At 37.3% G+C, this 23,923-nt stretch overlaps 1 protein-coding gene across 8 annotated transcripts in view; it reads left to right on the forward strand.

Moving 5' to 3' along the window:
* CLIC5 (CLIC family member 5) overlaps nt 1–23,923 on the forward strand; it is an 87,768-nt gene that overhangs the window by 12,053 nt on the left and 51,792 nt on the right. For 2 of the 8 annotated variants that reach the window (XM_034426794.3, XM_034426792.3), the window contains exons 2-3: nt 13,758–13,814; nt 16,696–16,852. The exons of 2 other annotated variants lie outside the window; for them this stretch is intronic. In XM_034426794.3, coding sequence (XP_034282685.1) covers nt 16,811–16,852 — 42 coding nt within the window. In that variant the 5' untranslated portion in view covers nt 13,758–13,814; nt 16,696–16,810. Of the gene's footprint in view, nt 1–6,834; nt 7,350–9,935; nt 9,995–13,757; nt 13,815–16,695; nt 16,853–21,903; nt 22,242–23,923 lie in introns of those variants that run through there. 4 more of the 8 variants (XM_034426793.3, XM_087882229.1, XM_034426790.3 and 1 more) reach the window with 4 other exon arrangements.

Raw genomic sequence — 23,923 nt, forward strand, 5'->3', positions numbered from 1 at the left:
GTGGAAAGGGCAGCAGAGAAAGAAGAATAGATGGACAATGAACATACAGTTATTACAAGAAAAAGAATATAAGAAATACACGGAAAAGGAGTTAGAATGGTTCTATAAGGAAAATACAAAACAACACACCTCTCTACAAAACTTATGGGATACAACTAAGGCATATGTAAGGGGTCTTACAATAGCCTATAATGCAAACAGGAGAAAAGAAAGAGAAAAAGAATATAATAAATTACAAGAAGAAATTCAAAAGTAGGAATGTAAATTGCTAGGAAACCCAGGGGATGAAAAAAATAAGGGTAAATTGGATAACAGCAAAACATAAATTGAATATATTAGAACAAGGGAAATATACAATGACTTTGAAATATATAAGGCAAAATTATTTTGAACACGCAAACAAACCAGGGAGGTGGTTGGCGTATAGACTGAGGAAGGAAAGGGAAAAAAGAACAATTCAGAAGCTACGAGATGATGAGGGAAGGATACAACAGGGCTTAGAAAAGAAAAAGGAGATAACAGTTCAATATTACCAAAAACTGTATGAGAAAGACATAGTAACAGAGGAGGAAATTGAACATTACTTAAAAGGGGAGGGATTGCAAACACTAACAGAGGAAGAAAAAGAATTATTAGATAAGGAGATTACGATAGGGAAATTAAAAGAAGCGCTGAAGAGACAGAAAAATAATAAAACTCCGGGGACCGATGGTCTACCAACGGAGTTTTACAAAACATTTGGGGAATTATTAAATGGAATGCTATTAGAAATATACAATGAAGCGCTGATGGAGGCAAAATTACCAAACACATGGAAAGAAGAGGGGGCAGATACCACATTAATAAAAAACTATAGGCCGATTTCTTTGTTGAATACCGATTACAAAATTTTCATGAGTATAATTGCCAATAGGTTGAAAAAAATATTACACAACAAAATACATCAGGACCAAAATGGTTTCTTGCCCACAAGACAGATAAGAAATAATTTAAGGATGGTAATGGATGTTTTGGAATATTACGAGGTGCATCCAGAGAGACAGGTGGCTCTGATCTTTCTGGATGCACAAAAAGCGTTCGATCAAATAAATTGGCAATTTATGAAACAACAAATCAAAACTATGAATTTTGGAGAGAAATTTACTAAAATGATAACATCAACATATCAGAACCAAAAAGCATGTATTTTGATAAACAGAGATCCAACAAAATTTTTTGGAATAAATAAAGGAGTAAGGCAGGGATGCCCGCTATCACCCCTACTTTTTATTTTAACCTTGGAAAACCTGCTAATTAGAATTAGGGCAAACAAAGAAATACAAGGATTAAAGATTAAGAGAGAGGAGTACAAGGTCCAAGCTTTCGCTGACGACCTGGTCTTCTTCATAGAAAACCCAACAGAAACAACCCCGAAATTACTAAAAGAGATTGAAAAATTTGGGAAAGTAGCGGGTCTAAAAGTTAATAAAGAAAAGACAAATATGATAACAAAAAATATGACAACAAAACAAGTAGAGAAATTAGTAAAAGATTCAGGATTACAGTAGGCAGTTAAAAAAGTGAAATATCTGGGGATACATCTGACGGCTAGAACTATAACAATAAAACAAGATAATTATGAACCTTTAGTCCAGAAAATAAAAGAGGATTTAGAGAAATGGGGAAAATTAAGACTATCTTTGTTGGGGAGGATAGCAGCAATAAAATCAAATATACTGCCAAGGCTCCTTTATTTATTCCAAACAATTCCAATAAAATTGGACAAGAAATTCTTTGATAATTTGGATAAAATAACTACAAAATTTGTGTGGGAAGGGAAAAAATCAAGAATAAAACTAAATATATTACAAGACGATAAAATTAGAGGCGGATTTGGTTTCCCGGCATGGCAAAAATACTACAAGGCTGCAAGCTTACTTTGGATCAAGGAATGGATAACCTTGGATAATCAAAGGTTGTTAAACTTGGAAGGACATGACCTGATGAAGGGATGGCATGCCTTTATTTGGAACACCGGGAATAAAATATATAAACACTTCAATAACCACACTATTAGGAAATCTTTAATTAATACATGGCAACAAATCCAACACAAACACTACATGAAAATCCCCGGCTGGCTATCGACAATAGAAGCAATAACCCACCCCAATATATTATCAAAACAAAAAATATTAAGATATAGAGAAATACTAGATAGACAGGGGAAACTGAAAACCAGAGAAGAATTAAAGGAACAAGGAATAGCAATAGACTGGTGGCCATACTCACAAATAAAGATAAGATATAGGAAGGATCAGGAGGAGGGAGGAATAGATTTAAAACAAAATCGATTGGACAAATTATTAGAATCCAAAGAAGGGAAATTAATTTTGAAAATTTATAAATATTTACTCGAATATGATTTGGCAGAAAAATTGGTTAAAGGGCAGATGATAGCCTGGGCGAGGAACATTGGGCACAGTATACAACTAGATGAATGGGAAAGAGCGTGGGAAAATAACTATAGCATGACAAAATCGGTAGCCTACAAAGAAAATCACTATAAAATGTGGTATCGATTGTATCTGGCCCCCGCAAGGTTAGCAAAAATGTACCCAAATGTAAATCCGATCTGTTGGAAGTGTAAAAAAGCACAAGGAACTTTTTATCACGCTTGGTGGCTCTGCCCAGAAATTAAGAAATATTGGAACAAGATAAAAACATGGATAGCAGAAATAACAGATTATGAAATTGAATTAGAACCCGAAATTTTTTTATTAGGTATGATTAAAAAGAACATTAGGAATGATATAAAATATTTAATACTTCACATAATAATGGTGGCTAGATTAGCGGTAGCACAACTTTGGAAAACAAATAGATTGCCAACCGATCAGGAGCTAATACAAAAGATATACACATGCGCAGAAATGGACAAATTAACTTTAGAGTTACAGGATAAGGAGGACTCAAAATATTTTACAATATGGAATAGATGGTACCAGTGGATAAATCAGAGGAGGGCAAATGGGTAGAGATGAAATTTAGAGGAAATTAATACAATTAAAAACTGCACTGTCAGATAGATAGAAAATGAAATATGTCACTGTAGGTTTGTATATATGTATATATAATAATAGAAATTAGTTAGTAGTTGAAGTTGTTTATTGTATATATATATGTAAATTTGTTTCTTGATTAAGTTAACTTTTAACTTAATCAAGCTTTTGTATGTTTTAAATGTTTTTAAGAATGAATAAAGTTTTGCTTTTTAAAATTAAAAAAAAGAATTAGTACAAATTTTCTTCTGCATTTTTCAGTCACTCATGGCTAGTATACTAGCACTGAGGATAGCCTTTCATGATTTAACAATTTGGGTTTTTTAATACATTTTTTATTTTTTAATATAATTCTATCTTCAATTAAACAGTGTGTCATCAAGATTTAATCAAGATTTACAACAATATTCATTACATTAACATTAATTCTATAATATTAAAATGATAATATTAAACATAATAATCATAATATGCAAAATGCCATCTATAAAACATCTTATATAAATTTTCTTTGTATGACATTGTTAATTTATAGTTCCTATCTCACAGTTTCTGCCATTTATCTAACTCTATTGTATAACCAAAGTTTTTTGCCCTTATTATCATTGTCTCCTTCACTTGTTCTTCTTCCAATTTCGTGCCTAATAAGTACCTGTATGTTTTCTTTATCAGCTTTTCTTCTGTCCCTGTTAATATCTTGTCTAATTCTGTTAGTTCATTATAAAAACCATATAATTTAACATCTTTCTTATATCTAGAATGTATCTGCACTTGTGAATACCATGCCATATTATCCCTTGATCGCTTAATTCTTGTTTAGTTTTGAGCTCCCCCTTTTCATTCAAAATATCTTTGTACCTAACAATATTTTCCAATATTGTTGGAACATTTGGGTGAATCAGTGCTTCCATTGTTGAAAGCCAAACTTGTATCCTCAAGTAATGTTGTTCTCTAATCTTCTCCCACACTAACAATAATACATTCCTAATATAATGTCTTTGAAAGTAACCATGTATTTTATTTTTCCCATACCACAAGAAGAAATGCCAGCCCAATTGCAAATCATGCCCCTCCAAAGTCAATAGTCTTGTATGCCTCAATACAATCCATTCTTTAACCCAGGGGTGAAATCCAGCAGGTTCTGACAGGTTCTGGAGAAACAGTAGCGGAAATTTTGAGTAGTTCAGAGAACTGGCAAATGCCACCTCTGGCTGGCCCCAGAGTGGGGTGGGAATGGAGATTTTGCAATATCCTTCCCCCAGGAGTGGGAAGGAAATGAAATACTGCAGTATCCTTCCCCTGGAGTGGGGGGGAATGGAGATATTGCAGTATCCTTCCCCTGGAGTGAGGTGGGAATGGAGATATTGCAGTATCCTTCCCCTGCCATGCCCACCAAGCCATGCCCACCAAGCCACACCATGCCCACCAAGCCACGCCCACAGAACCGGTAGTAAAAAAAATTGGATTTCACCATTGCTTTAACCCATGTGAGTACCGCAGCCTCATAATACAATTCCCAATTCTGTAGACTTGAATCCTGCAGCATTTTAAAGCTTATTCTTGTTTTTTTTCCTTGCCAGATATATCTTAATATTACTTTATTGAGTTCCTCAATACTTTATTGAAGTATTTTTTCCCCAATTTTAACAGAATTGTTTGAAATAGGTGAATTTAAGTAGTTTCGGTAATATATTCATTTTTATTGTAGCTATTCTTCCTATCAATGATAATTGCTCCATTTCTCCAAATCTGCTTTAATTTGTTGCAGCAGTTTATAATACCTTCCTTAATAGTTACACATCTTGCTGTCAGGTGAATCCCTAAGTATTTTACTTTCTTAGTAAACCTATTCTCTTCATTAACTCACAATCAACACCTCACACTTAAGCGCATTTAAACTAGTCTTGGCAAAGGAATATGTCAAGAGTGATGCCATCATCTTTAAACATATTTAACATTCATTCATTTATGCTAAGCTTTTCCTATACAAGAATTAGTACAAATTTTCTCCTGCATTTTTCAGTCACTCATGGCTAGTATACTAACACTGAGGATAGCCTTTCATGATTTAACAATCTGTTGCAGTTACAGTTCAGTTCACCCATTCCACTGAATTCAGGATCCTTTTCTAACAATTTCTGCTTTTATCCTAAACTTCCACTTCCCCCTTTTGTATTATGTTTATATTAAGGCACTTTGCTCCCCTTTTTTATCACCTTCCTGTACCTTTATCAGAATTGTACTTTAATCCATTCTATAATTCTTAGGAAAATTTTGTAACTGTGGGTCACACCATAAACTCCCAGATAGATTTTGCAGAAAAATCTCTTATGCTTTTTGCTTTGAAACAATATTAAATTTATCTGTTTGCCTTTCCATTCTTCTTGGTTTCTTCTCATTGTTAACTGCAAAAATTGGTATATCAGAACCCTATAAATCATGTTTTTTTCATTTAGTTTCTTTGTCTAGTTAAAAACCACACTATTTGTGACTTTGTCCAGTACCTTGTGTCACCTCATTTCTTTAACTAAATCTGCCCATTCTTCCTCTGCCTAAACTCTTAATTACTTTTCTCTGTACTATGAAAATCTTCTATAACTATCAGCTGTAGTGGCATATACAGAATACATGTAGATTTTATTATAGTACTTTGCTCTGGTTACTAATTTCCCAATTAAGGGAGCCCAATTTAAAGCTAACTCCAATTTGTACATTTTAATTACATCTTGATATTTGGCATGCATGCAGATTAAACGGTTGGCTGAGGATGCACAACAACAAGGGAAATGATACTATCTTTACATTGGTTTTTCTGGAATATCATGTGCTACTGTCAGACAATAATATTGTAAGACTCCTGATTGCATTTCCTTGGAATGAGGCAAAAAAAGGCCTATGTTCTCTGGAGTCTTTTTCCCAATTGAAAAGGTGCCGCTAACTTTTCTACATTGAAACGGCGCTATTAACGGATTTTAGTCCCTCAAATTCTTACATTTCATAGCTGTTGGAGGCACATAGATAATAAATAATGGCCAACCCAGTTTTTTGCTAGTGAAGTTTGTATATCAGAAATATACTATAACATATTAGGAAATTAGTGACTCTGCCCCTAGCAATGAATGACACCCTTTGTAAGCAGAAGGTTCTTCATCCAAGCCAGTGTACGTGGTACTTGATTTTGTTCTCTCAAATGGATAGTGACGAAGGGGTGTGTGTGTATATGTGTGTATGTATGTAAAAGTAGAAACTTAAAAAACTTCGTTTTTGTATTGGTGATCTCTCCAAAAGTTATACAGTGAAAATTATTTTTGAAGATAGATCTTAAATTCATAGGAAATTATTTTGATGGCTAAATATGAATCATTATTTCATAAGTTGTGTCTGCTTTCCTCAAGTTTTGTGAAGACTGAGCCCTACTATACTGAGCCCTTGGCAAAACTAGAAAAATCTTTTCAGACTGTTCACCACACTTTTGTATCCATTATCTAAATTATTGTTCTAAAGTGCTTTTTGAGAAGAAATGGTGATCCTTGTGCGGGGGGGAGGTCCACAGGTTTGCCATTAGAAAAACAGACGAGAACTAAGGAAAATATTTTATCTACAATATCTGCTGAGAATATGTGAGTCAAAGTTATTTTGAAGAACAAGTGCTCACACTTCGAACTGTGCAAGGGTTAAAAAGTAGTCAGTCTTCAGTGGATATGCAGTTTGTTGATTTAAAGCTCTTGTAAATGATTGTTGGAAACTTCTCAGGTGTAACAATGTGTTCAGAAAGCATATCACAAGCACTGCTTGCTCTTAAGTAGGGTTTTTATCTATCACCATCGGCAGCTTGATTTGAATTTCCAGAGGAACAGATAATTCATTGAATTGTCTGTCATGGAAAATGGGGAGCTTACCAATGTACATGAAAAAACAGAGGAAGCTAGGTTTTATGAAAATCCAAATTTAGAGGAAGAAAAATGTGAACAAGTCTCTAGTCAGAGCAGTGGAGATTCACCCTCTCCTCCTTTAATTGCCATGCTAGACAACATGGACATTAGATGTGAGAATAGTAAAGAAATTAGCCAGCAAAACTCTTTTTCCTCCCAGCATGGCTCTGACAGGGGGGAAGAAACAGATTCTCTGCAAGATGGTTTTGAAGATAATCAATACAAAGAGAGAGTGGACAGAGCTTTTGAAAGCACAATGATTATGGAGGATATTTTCAAAACTTTAAGAAATACTGTCAGATTTCCCTTCAACGACAATTCAGAAGAGAACAACAATTTTCCAAAAGAAGAACATAAGATTTTCCTTGTTGTTAAGGTAAGTTTTTTTGCTAGGCATGAATACAGTTATGGTAGTCTCAGACATAAAAGCATATACTTGACAGTACTTAAGCCAATTTAGTGCTTTTTCCAACACTGGATGGAAAGAGACAGTGTTGTGAATATCAGTTTTCCAATTTATTCTTTGAGTAGAAACAGAACCTTGTTGCCATTCACTTACTGCAGAGGAAGCATACAGAAGCTAAGGATATATATTTGTTGGTGCTCACAGAGGAGAAAAGCAAAAGCCGTTTCCTTGATTACATGCTCAGAAGTTAATCTATTCCACAAATTATGCAGAATGTGTTTTTGCAATTCTGCTTTTACTTATCTATACACAATTACTTTGGCTGCAATCTTGTAATCACTATCCTTGGAGAAAGTCATTGAAATTAATGGAATTTACTTCTCAGTAGAAATGCCTGGGACTATACTTTAAAATACCTGGTTATAGTTGCATGGTGTTAGAAAATATATTTTTTCCCTATAGAACAAGGGTGTCAAACTCAAAACCCGGGGGCCAGATCCAGCCCGTGGGGTGCTTAGATCTGGCCCACGGGGCCGCCTTGGAAACAGCAAAGGACTGGCCTGCTGTGCCTCTGCCAGCGAAAACTAAGCTCGGGAACCCATTTTCTCTGGCAGAACACTCGGGTCCCACAGGTGCCCCTGACACGAGTGACGTCAAGCTGGTCATGCCCACCCTGGTCACACCGACTTGCCCCCCCCCCACCCCGAGGTCAAACACAACTCTGATGCGGCCCTCAATGAAATTGAACCCCTGCTATAGAATTGGCAGAGGCTTTCTTTCTTTTTTTTAAAGCCTCTGACGATCCCAGCTGATTTGCCTGATTGGCAGAGGCTTTCTTTTTTTTTTAAAGCCTCTGATGATCTCAGCTGAGCCGCGTGATCATCAGAGGCTTTTTTTTTTCCTTTTAAAAGCATTTTTTTGGCCAAAGAGGTTGTAGAAAAAATAATTTTAAAAATTAAAAAAAAGCCTCATGATTGTGCGGCTCAGCTGGGCAATGGGGGAGGGGCAGGGATTTTTGCTACTGGTTCTCCGAACTACCTGCCTCCATTGCTACCGGATCAGACGATCTGGTCCGAACCGGGAGCATTTCACCCCTGTTCCCAGTGTTTTTAAATAACTGTTCTTTCCCCTAATGACCAGCTGGGTAGGTATGAGTAGGGGATCATGTGACTGGGTGGGAGTGAGTGACGTCGAGTTGCCCATACCCACCCAGGTTTTGTGACTCCCAGTGTTTTCTATGGGAAATGGGTCCAAATGGCTCTTCAAGTGTTTAAGGTTGCAGACCCCTGGACTAGAAGATTTCCAAGGTTTCTAACAACTCTGTTATTTTGTTAAAGTTATAAATATTCCTTCCAGTTGGTAGTTAAATATATTTTATTTCTTATATTTTAATAGTTCAGAGTGCATCTGTATAAAATGAGGTTTTGTTTCAGTGGTGATAATAGTATTCAGGTTATTTCTGAAGAAATACAATAATCTGAATGAAACGTGAAGTATAAGTACAGAATGCACATGCTAATTTATAGTCTCAGCTGTTGATGTTACACTTTCTTCTCAGTTTTATCAGGTCATTATCTGAAACTCATGTTTGTTGTGTGAAAATACTTTTAAGTGTTTCATTTATAGCACTTAGCAAGTCATTGTTTGTTTTTCAGATTATTTCTCTTTAAACTGTAATGGATATATTATTTTATGAAAGGATTGGGGAAAATTATACTAAAATTGCTATTTAGCAGCACAGTTCTATTCCTGCTTACTTTGGAATAACTATGAGATAAGACTGAATTCCATTCTGTACCTAGGCAGTTCTCTATCATACCAGTTCATTATTCAGAGATTATTTGCAGATACTAAAAGATTAACAAATAGTTTCTGGGTGCTTGAAACAAGTTTGAACTTGCTAAACATAAACAAAGGTTTCCATAGGTTATGTTTTATATACAAAATGAAATGACTCCCAAATTAGAGTCTCTGTTCATGGATCATATTTCCATAATTTCATGAATGGTTAAAAGACACCTACTCCAATGTTTATTATGTAAAATAAGATAGCAGTAACTCATTTGACAAAACACTTTGCATATTAAATGGAGGTATCATATTGTTAATGATTGATTATTCAATTGTTCAAGGAAAAACAGCTTTCATATTCTGCTTATGAATATAAAGCACAATAGAAGAATGTGCTTTCTAATTTTTTACTCTGTTTCTGACGCATATAATTTTCTTTTCTAGCAGGAGTTGAGGTATTTTACAGGCTCAGGCTACATATCGACTAGGCCTTTTAGAGATTGCTGAACAAGAGCCTATACTAAGTCCAGCCTCTTCAGTTTATCAGAGGCTCCTATATGCAATTACACAGGGGTAGGAGGTCAGGAGGTGACAATGCCAACATCTTGCAGGTCTACTGACTGTTGATAATTGGCTTCTGGCCGGATTATCCCCAAGCTGCTGCCATCACGCAGGAGGCATTGCTGTCTGCCTATGGATTTAATGCAATTTCTTTCATTGTGCAATTCCAGGAGGCTCGTAGGATGGCAAAATTAGTTTGAGGACTGCATGTGGCTCACATGGATTGCTACTTTATGTCATAACAAACTTAATGCCATATCAAGGTGTGATTAATGCTCTACCTTTTGTTCTTCAGGTGCCACTGAGAAGTTAGGCCCTTTCTTCCCAAGAGATTAATCATTGAAAAAGCAAAACATGAATTGGCCAAAGAAGGAGCAGTTTGCTTCACCTATTTTAAGATTGACCTTATCTTTCAGCATTGTACTTCACATACTGCTCCATCCTATTTTGTTTAACTATGATTTATTGAACCATAACTGACTAATTCTCACAATATGCTAGACTAAACTATGGCTTATGAGCAACAATGATTAGATTCACTCATTAAGCCAAACCTAAACAAATCACTTTATGACTTACTGTGTTTCTTCAAAAATAAGCCCTACCTCAAAAATAAGCCCTAGCCTGAGTTTTTAAGTATGCGCCTAATATAATTCCTACCTCAAAAATAAGCTCTAGTGAAGGGGGGTGGGCATGGCTAGCATAGGAGGCAGTGAGTGCATGGGGACCAATGGTGTGCGACAGCAGCTGCAGCCTGTGCAGAACATGTTGATTACCTGTCCAAGCAGCAGGCAGAGATGGGGGGGAGACATGCGATCTGGATAAGCTGTGAGGGCCATGGGAAAGCTGAGAGACAGTGGGACGGAGTGGGTTGGCGACTGTGGGAGGCTCGTCTTTGTGCGGCAGCACCAGCACCAGCAGCAGATGGAGGCAGAGGTGTGAGAGGGAAGGCAGGTGATCCCGATGCTCCACGCGGACTGCAGGCATGCCGAGAGATGTGAAGACGAGATGCCCGCCTCTTGCGGTCGCCCACCTGCTCTGGCCCACTGTCTCTTGGCTTTCCCGTGGCCCACGTGGCACATCTGGATTGCATGCCTCCCCCCTGTGCCTCTGTTGCTGTCTGCTGCTTGGACAGATAATCAACTCACCTGTGCTGCATGGGCTATGCAACCCCAGAGTGCACCGACCAAGGGGGCAGTGGGCTGCACCTGCTGCTGAACAATGTCTCCCCCCCACGCTCACCATCTTTTGTGCGTGCACGAGGGGGGGGGGCGGCACCCTGCCCGGCTGATCACCCTGAAATCATTTTTCCCCAAAAATAAGCCCTAGTGCTTATTTTGGAGCCCCAAAAATATAAGACTGGGTCTTATTTTCGAGCAAACATGGGTAGCTTAATGTCTGTACAATACATTTACAAGCTTTATGTGTAAATAGTATTGGTTCTCAATAGTTTTCCCGTAGAAATATGATCAACTTCACAGTGAAGAACTTTATTCAGGAGAGAGGGGGGGAGGGAGGGAGCTAGGGAGGGAGGAAAAGTAAAATGACTGAAATATTAAACTGTTGGATATTATATGAAATTACTATTGCATATTGCAAGTTGTCAGAATAAGGATTGGGAAAAAATAATTTTAATGAACAAGTTTAAAAAGCCAATATGGTGTGATGACTAAGGTGTTGGACTAGGAACAGGGAGATATAAGTTCATCACAAGCCAGGGAAACTCACTCACTGACTTTGGGTCCATCATTTTTTGAGCCCAACCTACTCCACAGGATTTCTGGGGAAAGGGAAATTGAGATAGCAGTGGCATTCCCACTATCTCATGCTGTTGAAGGAAACTTGAACTTAAACATAATTAACAAATATTCAAAAGAAGCTTGTAATGTACCATTTTAATTTGAAACAAAAGTTAATTTAAGAAATTACATTATATCATAACAATATGAAATGAAATAATTGCCATGACTTCATTGTTTCAATTGGAAGATATTTATAGGCTTAATTTTAAAGGAGATGGTACATATTGAAGAAATCTTTTACAATTGGGGACTGTAAGGTTAGAGTCATCTAGGACTTCAAATAGGAAATAGCGGCTTTCTTCTTTTGTTTTAAAACCTGGTTCTGATATTAGCAATAGCAATATCACTTAGACTTATATACCACTTCATAGTGCTTTACAGCCCTCTCTAAGCACTTTACAGAGTCAGCATATTGCCCCCAATATTTCTAGCTTTGGCTTCAGTTCCCTTTTGAGTTTGGCTATCAGTAAGCCAGAACCCAGATCTTGGGACCCTGGTGGTCACCACCTATTTTCTGAAAGCCACAGGAATTTTCATCCTTTCTTATAATGCAACTGTGGCCCTAATACAGATTGGTACACCTTTCAAAAGGAATCAGTGGAGTTGGCATAGAGTTACAATACATTTGGCATTTCATAGACAAGCTGGTTTTTAAACTTTGAATGCTCATTCAGCCAGGAATTTAAGAAGATCTAAAATATCCATAATTACTTATTTATTATTAAAGAAGGTAGCACAGCCTTGTTCCCAACCACTTCCTTCAACTTTCTTCCTTCTCTTCTTTCCAGGTCTGTATGCCATCTTGCTGTCATGGCACTCTCTTCATTAAAACATATATCTTTCCAGAGTGGTGGTAGTGTTTTTATACAAGATAATACAAGATTATACAAGATAATCCTAACTTGGCACCAAGCAATGAATTCTTCTCAGAATTCATCTGACTCTCAGAATACATCTGACTCTCAGATCTGACCCCAAAATTTGAAGCTTACAAGATTGTACATCCTTCCTTCGTTCCTTCTTCCCTCCCTCCCTCCCTCCTTCCCCCCTCCCTTCTCCTGTTATGAACTCCTGTTTGCTACATGCTCAGCCCTGTTACAGATAAACTATTTACTGAGAAATTGGGCATACTGTACAAAAACATTTGTGGTTAGGCATCCCACTCCTTTGAATTTCTTTATTTTTTCAGACCAATCTTTTAAAACAGTAAAACAGTGCCCTCTGCAAGCTGTTATGATAAACAGCAGCAAAAAAAGACATGAGGTAGATAATTATTTTTTACTGCGGTAGAATCTGTTACTGATTCTAAATGTTTTCTAAACACTTAATTTGGACATTTTATTTTCTAAATACATCGATATCATTCCTGTGGCTTCTTTGTCATGATATGCACACGATCAGTGAATTGGTGTCCATAATTCAGAAGATGGAAGCAGAGATCACCCTTCCCACCTCACATGCATACATAGTACAGAATGGAGGCAACCTTCATATTCATGACAGTAGGGTATTTTATTTACAATATTTTACAGGGAATTTGATTAACTGCATTCTTCAATATGATCTTGTCAATTTTTTCTACATTAACTTCATATATGGGAGTATAAAAATAAGAGTAGGAATTTGATATATACCTATATCTGTAACACAGTTGCAAGTCATTATTTAAATTTTTGATTTTTAAAAAATTTTTGTACTTTTATCCTTTTCATCCCTTTTTTCAGTTCTTTTTCTTCTTGCTTTATCTTTTATTCCTGTATTTGTTTTTAAATCCAATAAAGTTACATAGAAAACAATTTACATGAGATGGTGAAATGTTAGTGTTAACGATCTTACAAGATTTTGGCTACTTCTTAAAACATAATGATTTAATTTTGAGGTTTGCTGTTGACATTTTAAAATGTAGAGAATCTCTCATAAACTGTGACAGAAATAGAATTAAGGTTGGGCCATATAATAGATTATGAGAACAAGCTCATCACTTCCATTTCCCAGGTTTTGTAGCTTTTTCCACTAGTGCCTCTGCAAAACGTCATTTCATTGCCACCACAAATTAAATGCAGTCTCAGGATATGGCAGCTCTGGATAGGCCAATCTTCACAAATTCTCTGTTGCACTGGGCTGTGTCACTGTATATTGCTCAAAGAATAAGGGAGGCTGGAAAAGGCATTACACTGTTACAGGCTTAATATTTACCACTGTTGGCTTTTTTTCTATTGCTCAGTAGTTTTGCAAAGCGTGAAATCTGCTGGATCTCCTCTGTTTGGAACTCCCAGAAAAGGTATGTTCTTGTTACAGGGAAGTTGCTATTAAAATGAATGTATTAGACAATTACATATGTGACAGTGACTTTGTGCTCATCTTACCAAGAATTAAACTTTGCTCTGAAGCAAGCCGTAGCTTAGGCCCAAGAAATGTGAGAGCGCCTTAAAGATAAGATACAATAAAGCTTTCTTGCACAAAATGTTACAACTCCACTTCCAGAGCTGCTGCTCTGTTTTATTATTAATGGGTTGGTGTGATCATATTCAGTAGTCTATTCCTTAGAGGAGAAACTATAATGAAACTCTTGCAAAAGGAAGCCCTAAACCTCATTTGTGGTGTGTAATTTTAAACCTTTGTAGTTCTGGATTGATAGGCAACACCCTGGCTATCCAAATGAAGTTATTTCTTACAGTAACTTGAGAATGCACTATTTGTTTCCTAAATACATTGAAAGTAATGTGTTGACCAAAGCAACATTGATTACCATAATGTGGCAGATTCTGTTTTGCTGATATTTTTACAATTTAGTGTTGTTATAGAAACAAGTCAGGAATTGGCACCAATAAAAAAACAGAAACGGTTACATGAATAGACAAGTTGAAATTTGATAAGGAAAGGTAAAATATGAAGTTTGACATGTTCAATTGATGATCTGTCAATGGCCGTAACTCATGTTTCTGAATTTCATACAAGATGTTACATTGTGCTTCTAATGTAGTCAGATTTGCAAATCCTTTTAGCATCTAGATGTGTACAAGCCAGATCCAGGTGATCTTCAATTTAGATATGAGCAACATTGGAACAAAGATTAATGTTTCTTCAAGTGGCACTAATTCCTCTAAAATTAATACATCATTGTTAAATCTAGATTAAGTAGTTGCCATCTTAAATGTAGTTACTTGAAAATGAATTTTATTGACAAAAAAATAAAATGTTTGCTTCATATCAAGGTACTGGATGTTCTCTGAAAAGCATGGGTAAGTGATTTGGGTTGAGGAGATAGGGAGTATTAACTTTCACTTTGCAGGGATATGCAAAAATGCTCAGGTTAAAGTTCTTGAGTTTTTAGGGAGGAACTCAAAAACAACAGATATTTAATTACTGAGTTTAGGTAACTGCTGAATCTTAGCATTCTAAAAGATTTTCATATTTTTTCTTATTGTTTAATTAAAAATCTGTTTCCAGAAGAAATATAGAGCCCTATAAGCATTTTGACCTGTGCAGATTCTAAAAAGTCTTTCAGACTACAGAATTGATTTGGATCTGTTTGATGAGATTAAAATGAGCTGGATATTTATACCTTGTCTAGCAAGAGACAACAGAATAAAGCAGAGGTGGGAGCACCTTTAGTACTAGTACAATCCTGTTGAGTATATTTCTGAGCTAGTTCATTCATACCTTTCACTAATAATGGCTACATATAGGAATAGTATGCCAAGATATACTATGTTTTTGTGATGGTATAGAATGATATGAAAAGTTGGATGTCATCCATGTCATAGTGATAACTAGACCTCAAACCTTAAATGACTTATTCCCACAATGTCATTAGATAGAACCTTAAAGTCAGCAATCAACCAAAATATTGAATAGAAGTCCTAGATACCACTTTCAAAACATGTTATTCTTATTTGGTGGGCCATCAGCAATCAGTCATGTGCTTTTAGGTTATTGTTGAATTCTTACAAAAACTTCATTCTTTTTGGAGAAGTGATGGATTCCAAATTAAAGTTGTAGTATGCTGTTGAATAAACATCTTAATTAAATGCAGTGCCGGTAATTGCAAATCTAGCAAAGTTATCCTCTTCACTGCTGCAGTTGCTTTGGATAAAAGTAAAAAGAAATGACTGTAATATGAGGGAATGGAACATGCAAAGAACAAGCAAAGCAGAATAGTGAACTCCAGTACAATTTTTTTTAAAGAAGTATGCACAAGATGAAGAGAATAAAGACTGTTTTCTCACTCTTGAAATTTGTCTATCCTCAAGAGACCTGAACAATAATTTGAGGTTTTTGTGCCTAGCTGGCTTTTCTTATGGGAATTCCATTAGTTCTTGATGCACACTCCCTACATATACACATGATTGATTCATCATGGAAAGTCTTATCAGCCAGCATTACTTGTTTATTTTTTGGATCAATTTATTTTTAATGTATTAAAGCCTAACTTGCAAATTGTATCTCTGTGTGGCTAACACAAGTTGAAAATCTTATCAGCACTAATACAGAAAACAAATCACAACAAAAGGATAATGTAACTGAGGTGAGCCCACATTCATTCAGTTTCTACCTAGTACAGATGGTTTATCCACCACTCTGCCCCATTACCCAAGAGAAAAATCAGATCTTCAAGGAAAGCCAGCAGGTGGGGCCATCTAAATTTCACGGGTTATGCTGTTCCAGAGGGCAAGTGCTACAACAGAGAAGAGCCTCCTGAGTCTCACGAGATGACTTTGTTTTATAGAGAGAATCCAGACCATGCTTAACTTTTCGAATTTTGTGGGTTAGTCAGAAACAATTGGAAAAAGGCAGTTCCACAAATAGCCTGGCCCTGGGATATGGAGGATTGTATAGATGGAATTCAGCAGCCTGAATTGTACTCAGCTTATTTTATTCTTCCGATTCAGGAGACTTCACTGCCTGTTATTCTCCAGGTAAACCCTTGTAGCCACTAAAGTGATCCTACCAAGAGTCTTTCTCAATCTTATTTCACTAGGGATAAAGATATATAGCTGAGATGATACTTAATCCCATGTTGATAGACGATGTCACCCAGCAGTTAATGTAGATGTTAAATAGGAATGGAGAAAATATGGAGCCTTGTAAGACCCTGCAAACCAGAATCTAGGGCTAGATCTCTCCTGTCCTGCCACCATTGATTGCAATTGCCCCTGCAGGAAGAAGAACTATCACAATGTGTGCCAACCCACTCCCAAATCCTGGAATCAGTCCAGAGGAAACCATGATTGAGGATGCTGAAAGCTGCTGGGAGATTAAGAAAGATCAGACTGGATGCTCCTGCCCATTTTGATCTGGCCAGATATTCATAAAATGGTCAGTGTTGTCTATTTTAACTCAATTTGAAACCTGAATGAAAAGGGTCAACATAATCTGTTTGCATTTTGGACAGCACTACTGCCTTGCTAGTGCTAGCGTGATCATTTTTTTTTCTAAATATGACATCACATAAATTACATATGATTCCCTCGTCTTAGATTGAGTATTAGTACTTAAGCAATATGAAAACCAACTGAAAAGGTCTACATAATCAGTTTCTCCCTAGGCTCCCTAAAGCTTTAACTAAATTCTGAACAGCCTTCCCTAAAAAAAGTAACTGACATTAAAAAAACATTGTCTAATACTATTGGATATAGGGATGATTTCTTGAAGAAGGGATAGATCGCTATCTCTTTAAGAACTGGCAGAATGACCACTTTACTCAAGGATGAATTTGGCACCTCATAGACCCAACTTCACATCATCTCCCAGGAGGCCTTAAGGAAGGTCATGGATCTGATATCCAGGTATAAATGTATCGATTTGCAGCCCAAGGGCCTTGGCCAACTTTCTCAGGATTAACAGGATATAGAGTCATAATTGTATGGCATTCAGTCTGGGGTCTTTGTTTTCAATGTGATATTACAATAAATAATCATTCCTATCTCCTTCAAATATTATACCACTTAGAGTGGCCAGTAATCTGCCTTAAGAAAAGAGGGCACAGCAAAAAGATGAGGTTTTTTTTTTAAAAAAAAACAAATGTAGCCCCACCTTTTAAAAAATACCCAAACAAATCATTTAACTCTAAGCTTAATTACTTTTGCAGTCAAAAAGGTCCAACTCTGAATTATTGCAACCTACATCTTGTAATCCTACTATCAACCACTAAAAGGAAGAAATAAGGCTTAGAAATTTGTCTCACAGCTCAGTCATTTGATTTGCCTCATTCACTTGTTACTGTCTCACCAATGCAGACTCCTTAAGGGCTTGGTGAGCCAGTCTTGCACTCACAGGCACTCCTGCCATCATCATGCCTTGACCCATGAGAAGTCAAGGTAGTAGGATGACTCAATTTGAGCTACAAAAATTTGGTTGACCACTACATGGCAATGAACAGGAAGTGCGACATCCTCATCAGTAAAATGAATGATTTCATTAAACTTATACTATATATGCTATCTCCTTTTAATCATTAATATTCTATATGTCATAGATGTTCTCAAATTTTGCATAGTGATTATTCACTATGAGGCAACTGTCCCATGCAGACTTGCACAGGCAAAAGGAATTTAAATTTGCTTTGGACAGCATTACTACCTTCCCTGTGCTAGCCCGATCAATCTTTTTTGGTTTGTTTTTAAGATGCTTCTGGTCCCTTAGGATTCTGATCCACAGTTGAGAACTATGTATTAAATGCACAGGCATCCAAAGATCCTATTTTAAAAAACTATTTTTTGAAGAGGTACATTTAGACAGGAAAGGCAAAAGCTTAGAATATCCCCCACCAAAAAAAAATAATAAAATCAGCTACTTACATATGATGTAACAATAGTTGAGCTTCTCCCCAAGATCTCCAAAGGATAGAACTTTATGGGCTAAGAATGTGGTATTGAGCAATCTGAAGCAGGAAATCACTTCATTGTTCCTCCATCGCTTACTGGCTCTAGATTTCTTTGCCTCACCTGAATGCCACTTTGAAGGAAGAACTCCTTCAAAGACAGTTTTGAAGGATAAATCAAAGAGTTTTATTAGGCTGCTGCAGTCTGTCTTTGCTGCTTCAGGTGAAGGAAATGCTGGTTCCATCTACAGCTGGACTGTCATGGACTCTTATTTCTGCACTGCCAGTAGAGAGGTATTGCATTACTCCTGAAGGTAAAGATAAGCAGAGCAGAGCAGGCCACAGAGTTCTGGGAGGATATGAAGCCTGAGATGGATTTCTCATTTTGTCCAGTAATCCTGATCCTAATGTTTTTGTGAAGTTTAACATCTGTAAATCAAAATACCTCATACTGAAATGTGAAAAAGTCTACAATTAAAGCAGGTCTGGGAGGATTGATTCACATTTCCAGAGTTGTTATTGCAGTCTGCAATATAACTTGGCAGCTTGTATGTGTGGAACTTTTTTCCAAAGACTTATCATTTCACATTCCTTCACTGGAGGCAGGGTGTTGTCTTGCTACTCCATGAATAAAGTTACAATGAGGATACTCTTAGAGAACATAGTCTGGACTCTATTTGGAAGCAAGCATTATGTTCTGATTGAGAAGCTGGAGGAAAAGTAGTGTATATATGGAAGAACAGTAACACAAACTGTTTTCATGTACCTTTTACTCAAACTCGCCCAACTTACTCAGCCCTGTAAGCCTCCAACAGTTTCTTCACCTTACTAACTTAATGCTCAACAGGCAAAAGAATCCCTCAATGGCAACCAAAGGGGTAAAAAAGAAGGGATGGAGCAAAGATATCTAGCACCTTCTAATACCAGGAGCATTGCAGCAAATTAGTATAGGATAGGATAGGATAGGATAGGATAGGATAGGATAGGATAGGATAGGATAGGATAGGATAGGTAACAGTAGCAGAGTTGGAATAGGATAGGATAGGATTGAATTGAATTGAATTGAATTGAATTGAATTCTTTATTGGCCAAGTGTGATTGGACACACAAGAAATTTGTCTTTGGTGCATATGTTCTCAGTGTACATAAAAGAAAAAATATATATTCATCAAGAATCATAAGATACAACACTTAGTGATAGTCATAGGTTACTAATAAGCAATAAATTCATACTAGGAAACAAATAAAACAATATAAATTGTAAAGATACAAGCCACATGGTTATAGTCATAAGTGGGAGGAGATTGGTAATAGGAAGGATGAGAAGAATAATAGTAATACAGTCTTAGTAAATAATTTGACAGTTGTGGGAATTAGTTGTTTAATAGAGTGATGGCATTTTGGAAAAAAAATGTCCTTGTGTCTAGTTGTTCTGGTATGCAGTGCTCTATAGCATTGTTCTGAGGATAGAAATTGAAACAATTTATGTCCAGAATGTGAGGGGTTTGTAGATATTTTCACAGCTCTCTTTTTGACTCATGCAATATACGGGTCCTCAATGAAAGGCAGGTTGGTAGCAACTGTTTTTTCTGCAGTTCTAATTATCCGTTGAAGTCTGTGTCTGTCTTGTTTGGTTGCAGAGCCAAACCAGATAGTTATAGAGGTGCAGATGGCAGACTCAATAATTCCTCTGTAGAACTGTATCAGCAGCTCCTTGGGCAGTTTGAGCTTTCTGAGTTGGCCCAGAAAGAACATTCTTTGTTGTGCTTTTTTGATGACGTTTTTGATGTTAGGTGTCCATTTTAAGTCTTGACATATGATAGAACTTAGAAACTTGAAGGTCTCTACTGTTGATACTACGTTGTCCAGTATTGTAAGAGGTGGTAGTATAGGAGGGTTTCTCCTAAAATCTACCACCTTTTCTATGTTTTTAGTGTGTTTAGTTCAAGATTATTCTGATTGGAGCGCAAGGCTAGTTGTTCAACCTCCCGTCTGTATGCAGATTCGTCATTGTCTCGAATGAGATCAGTTACTGTTTTTACTGCAAACTTCAATACTTTAACAGAAGGATCTTTTGAGATGCAGTCGTTGGTGTATAGAGAGAAGAGAAGTAGAGAGAGCACACAGCCCTGGGTGGCTCCTGTGCTAATTGTACAGGTATCTGATGTGATTCTGCCTAGCTTCACTTGCTGCTTCCTGTCTGTTAGGAAGCTTATGATCCATTTACAAGTGTGGTCAGGTATAGCTAGCTGATTTAGTTTAGTTAGAAGAATATCTGGAATGATGGTATTGAATGCTGAGCTGAAGTCTACAAAGAGGACCCTTGCATAGGTCTTCGGAGATTCAAGATGCTGTAGGATGTAATGCAGAGTCATATTAACCACATCATCTGTCGATCTATTTGCAAATTGCAAGGGGTCTAACAGTGGATCCGTGATGGTTTGCAGGTGGGCCAGCACTAGCCTTTCAAAGGTTTTTGTAACTAACTAGCCAGATGTTAGAGCAACCGGTCTGAAGTAATTCAGTTCCTTGATGGAGGGTTTCTTCAGCACTGGGATGATAGTAGAGCGTTTGAAGCAAGAAGGAACACAGCACATCTCTAGTGTTTTATTAAAGATGTGGGTGAAGACGGGGGCCAGTTGGTCAGCACAAGCTTTTAAGCAAGAAGAAGTTGTCTGGGCCTGGTGCTTTTCCGGCTTTTGTCTATGAAATAGACCTTACATCTCATTTTCTGTAATCACCAGAGGTGGTGGGCCTAATGGGATGAGGTTAGTTGTAGGAGGCTTTGCTGTTGTAGGTGTGTCTGAGATGGGGATTGTGGAGTTGGGTGGCAGTAGTTTTCTCTCAAACCTACAGTAAAACACATTCAGGTCATCTACCAGTTGTTGATTTCCTTCAGCATGGGAAGGTTTGCTGTAATCGGTGATATTTTTAAGAGTTAATTAAACTAAAGGAATTGCCCAGAATTGATATTAGACCATAAACGTTATGAATGCAGGAAGAATTTGGGCAGATAATATGCTGTGGAGGTGTGGCCACATGAGGATGCCTTATCTCTCATCTCTGATTGTTGTGAATACAGAGTATAATTGCTTCCCTTCCTTTCGCCCAATCACATTGTCTTCCATTCCCTACTACCCAGTTGGATATTTGGATTTTACAAAAGTTCTCTTTGATATCAGGATTCAATTAGCACCCTTTGGTGAGTGAGTGAGGCCTTTGGCTTTTTGCTTTCTGTGCCAGGAAAATGTTCTTCTTTTGCAACGATCAGAGCAATCAAGCTGTGTTTACCTCCACCAAATGTGTTTGGGGAGTAAATGAAGACTTGAGGAAGGCTCTCATACTGTTTTTCAAAAGTACTGCATGCGAGAATGCTGGAAAGGGGAGTGCAAGAAAGAACTATTTTGACAGAATGGGATTAAAAGAAATGGTTTGTTCTGAGGTACCATGGGCTGTGCATTAACCCCACCCTCCTCTCTTGCACTTGGCTATTTTGGGCTGGCAGCATGAGCCAGAGCTCTGACAGATGAGCACTCAGAAACACAACACAGAGCACTGTAGCACTTGTTGCTCTGAACACCAATATAAGCTTCTCCTGCTTTGCCTTTCTTGTCCTTTCTGGTATATTTTGTTTACAGTTTCATAATTAGGAAAATTATTATCTGAGTTAGTGGAAGTTTCAAAAGCAGCAGCGGGATCAAAGGGATTGTATAGAGAAGGAGCAGGAAGCTATCCCAGTGCTGTGGGTAAAAAGCGAAGCCTTGCTGGCCCTGGACCCTTTACAGAGCAAAGAGAACAGCTCCTTGCTTGGGGCGATCAGAAATGAGCGACTCGTCTCCTGCCAATGGAGAAGGAAAAGACCCTGAAATCGAACTCTTTGTCAAGGTAGGTGAGACTTTCTTTAGTCAGCTGCAGACATACACAGTGTCCAGAGTTCCATTGTGTTTTAGTGCAGATTTTCTCTCGTTTCCCTCCCCGTTCTTGTTTGCTTTCCCTCCTACTGTTGGCTTTAGTCTTTGTTGCTCCGGTGCCATCTCCTCACTTGAATGCCAAGCCAGCCACAGTGGTGTCCTCTCTGAATTTACTTTGAGGAAGGAAAACAGCCTGAGGCATCCAAGAAGCCTTGTAGGATGCAGGATGTTAGGGAAACCTTTATGTGTGCAGTCAAACATCTATTAGGACAGAAAACAACGTGACACCTGGAACGGGCTCATACTTGCATGTCTATAATCTGATTTTATTCAAAATGTGACTAGTAGCAGTTAATTATGCCGACTACCTACTCATATAAAGATGCCAAATGACGCAAAGTGAAACATTTTTAGTAGTATATTTCCAGTTGCTTATTTACATGTGCAAGACATTATCACCTATGTCTGCAGTCATTAGGTAATTAAAAATGCTAGCTGTCAGAGAAGGATAACCATACGGTGTGTGTGTGTGTGTGTGTGTGAGAGAGAGAGAGAGAGAACACCTATGATCTTTCAGACATTGTGAACTTTTATCTCTCAATAGCCATAACTAACAAGGGCAATAGGGAATCTTGCTGGAAGTGTACAGTTCATGGCATTTTAACCATCTTCAAATAGAAATAGTAACAACAATGAAAAACAATAAGGATGATATATGATATGCTGCCCTCCAAGCATGGAAGAGGAAGGGAGAAAATACAGATAAGGGTAAAAATGAGCTCATTTAGAATATGAGAAAGGAATTCAAAATGTATAGTATCATTTCCAATCATGCATGAGCAAAAACTGGTGAAATAAAAACTGAATCTAAATAAAATTACTTTGGAACCCACAAAAACAATGCAAACACTCCCCACTGCATGTTCAGATAAGCATCTTACCATTGCAAAACCCATTTCAGGCTTGGTGCAGATGCTCTGCTCCTTGGAGAACTGTATTGCCACATAAGATGAACATTTCCATTGCCACTATTCCCAGAATACTCCATGACAGCATTTAGGGCTTTGGAGCTATTGATCAAGAGGCCAGGCAAGCTCCTTCTGCCCCTCTCTTCTGCCCCTCTCTTCTGCAACCCTTCCACTCCCTTTAAAGAAAAACTAGATAGGCCTTAAGTCAGCTTGATTGAAGAATTGGATAAAATTTTGTCTTGGTTATATTGCTGGCATTGTTATGTCACCCTGATGTCCTAAACGTTTACCTGTAGTTAGAATAAACCAGTCAACAAAATATCTTGCTAAAACAATGGTAAATTTAGAGAATATTGGCTGAAAGTGATGTTCTGTCTCCCTTGCCTAGTTGATCTTAGGGTAGCTAAATTTAGTCAGTTGAGTAGCCAACTATTGCCAAATAATCTACAGGAATCACTCTGTAGAGAGTGGCTTAACCTATTTTAATGGCATCATTTCAATTCATTCCAGTATTATTTTATTGTAAGAATGATGTGATTGATGGTGTCCTAGCTCTGATTCTTTGAAACCAAGATGTAGACACTGTGCAAGAAGAGGTTCTTCTAGGAAAACTGTATAGTGGATAGCCACTATGATGACTTTGATGGGTTTCTCTGTGGGGTTTTTTTTTTTTTCACAAGGACTCAAA

This window comes from Pantherophis guttatus, chromosome 1 (assembly GCF_059756535.1).
Source record: "Pantherophis guttatus breed Tessera chromosome 1, ASM5975653v1, whole genome shotgun sequence".
NCBI classification, from domain to species: Eukaryota; Metazoa; Chordata; class Lepidosauria; order Squamata; family Colubridae; genus Pantherophis; species Pantherophis guttatus.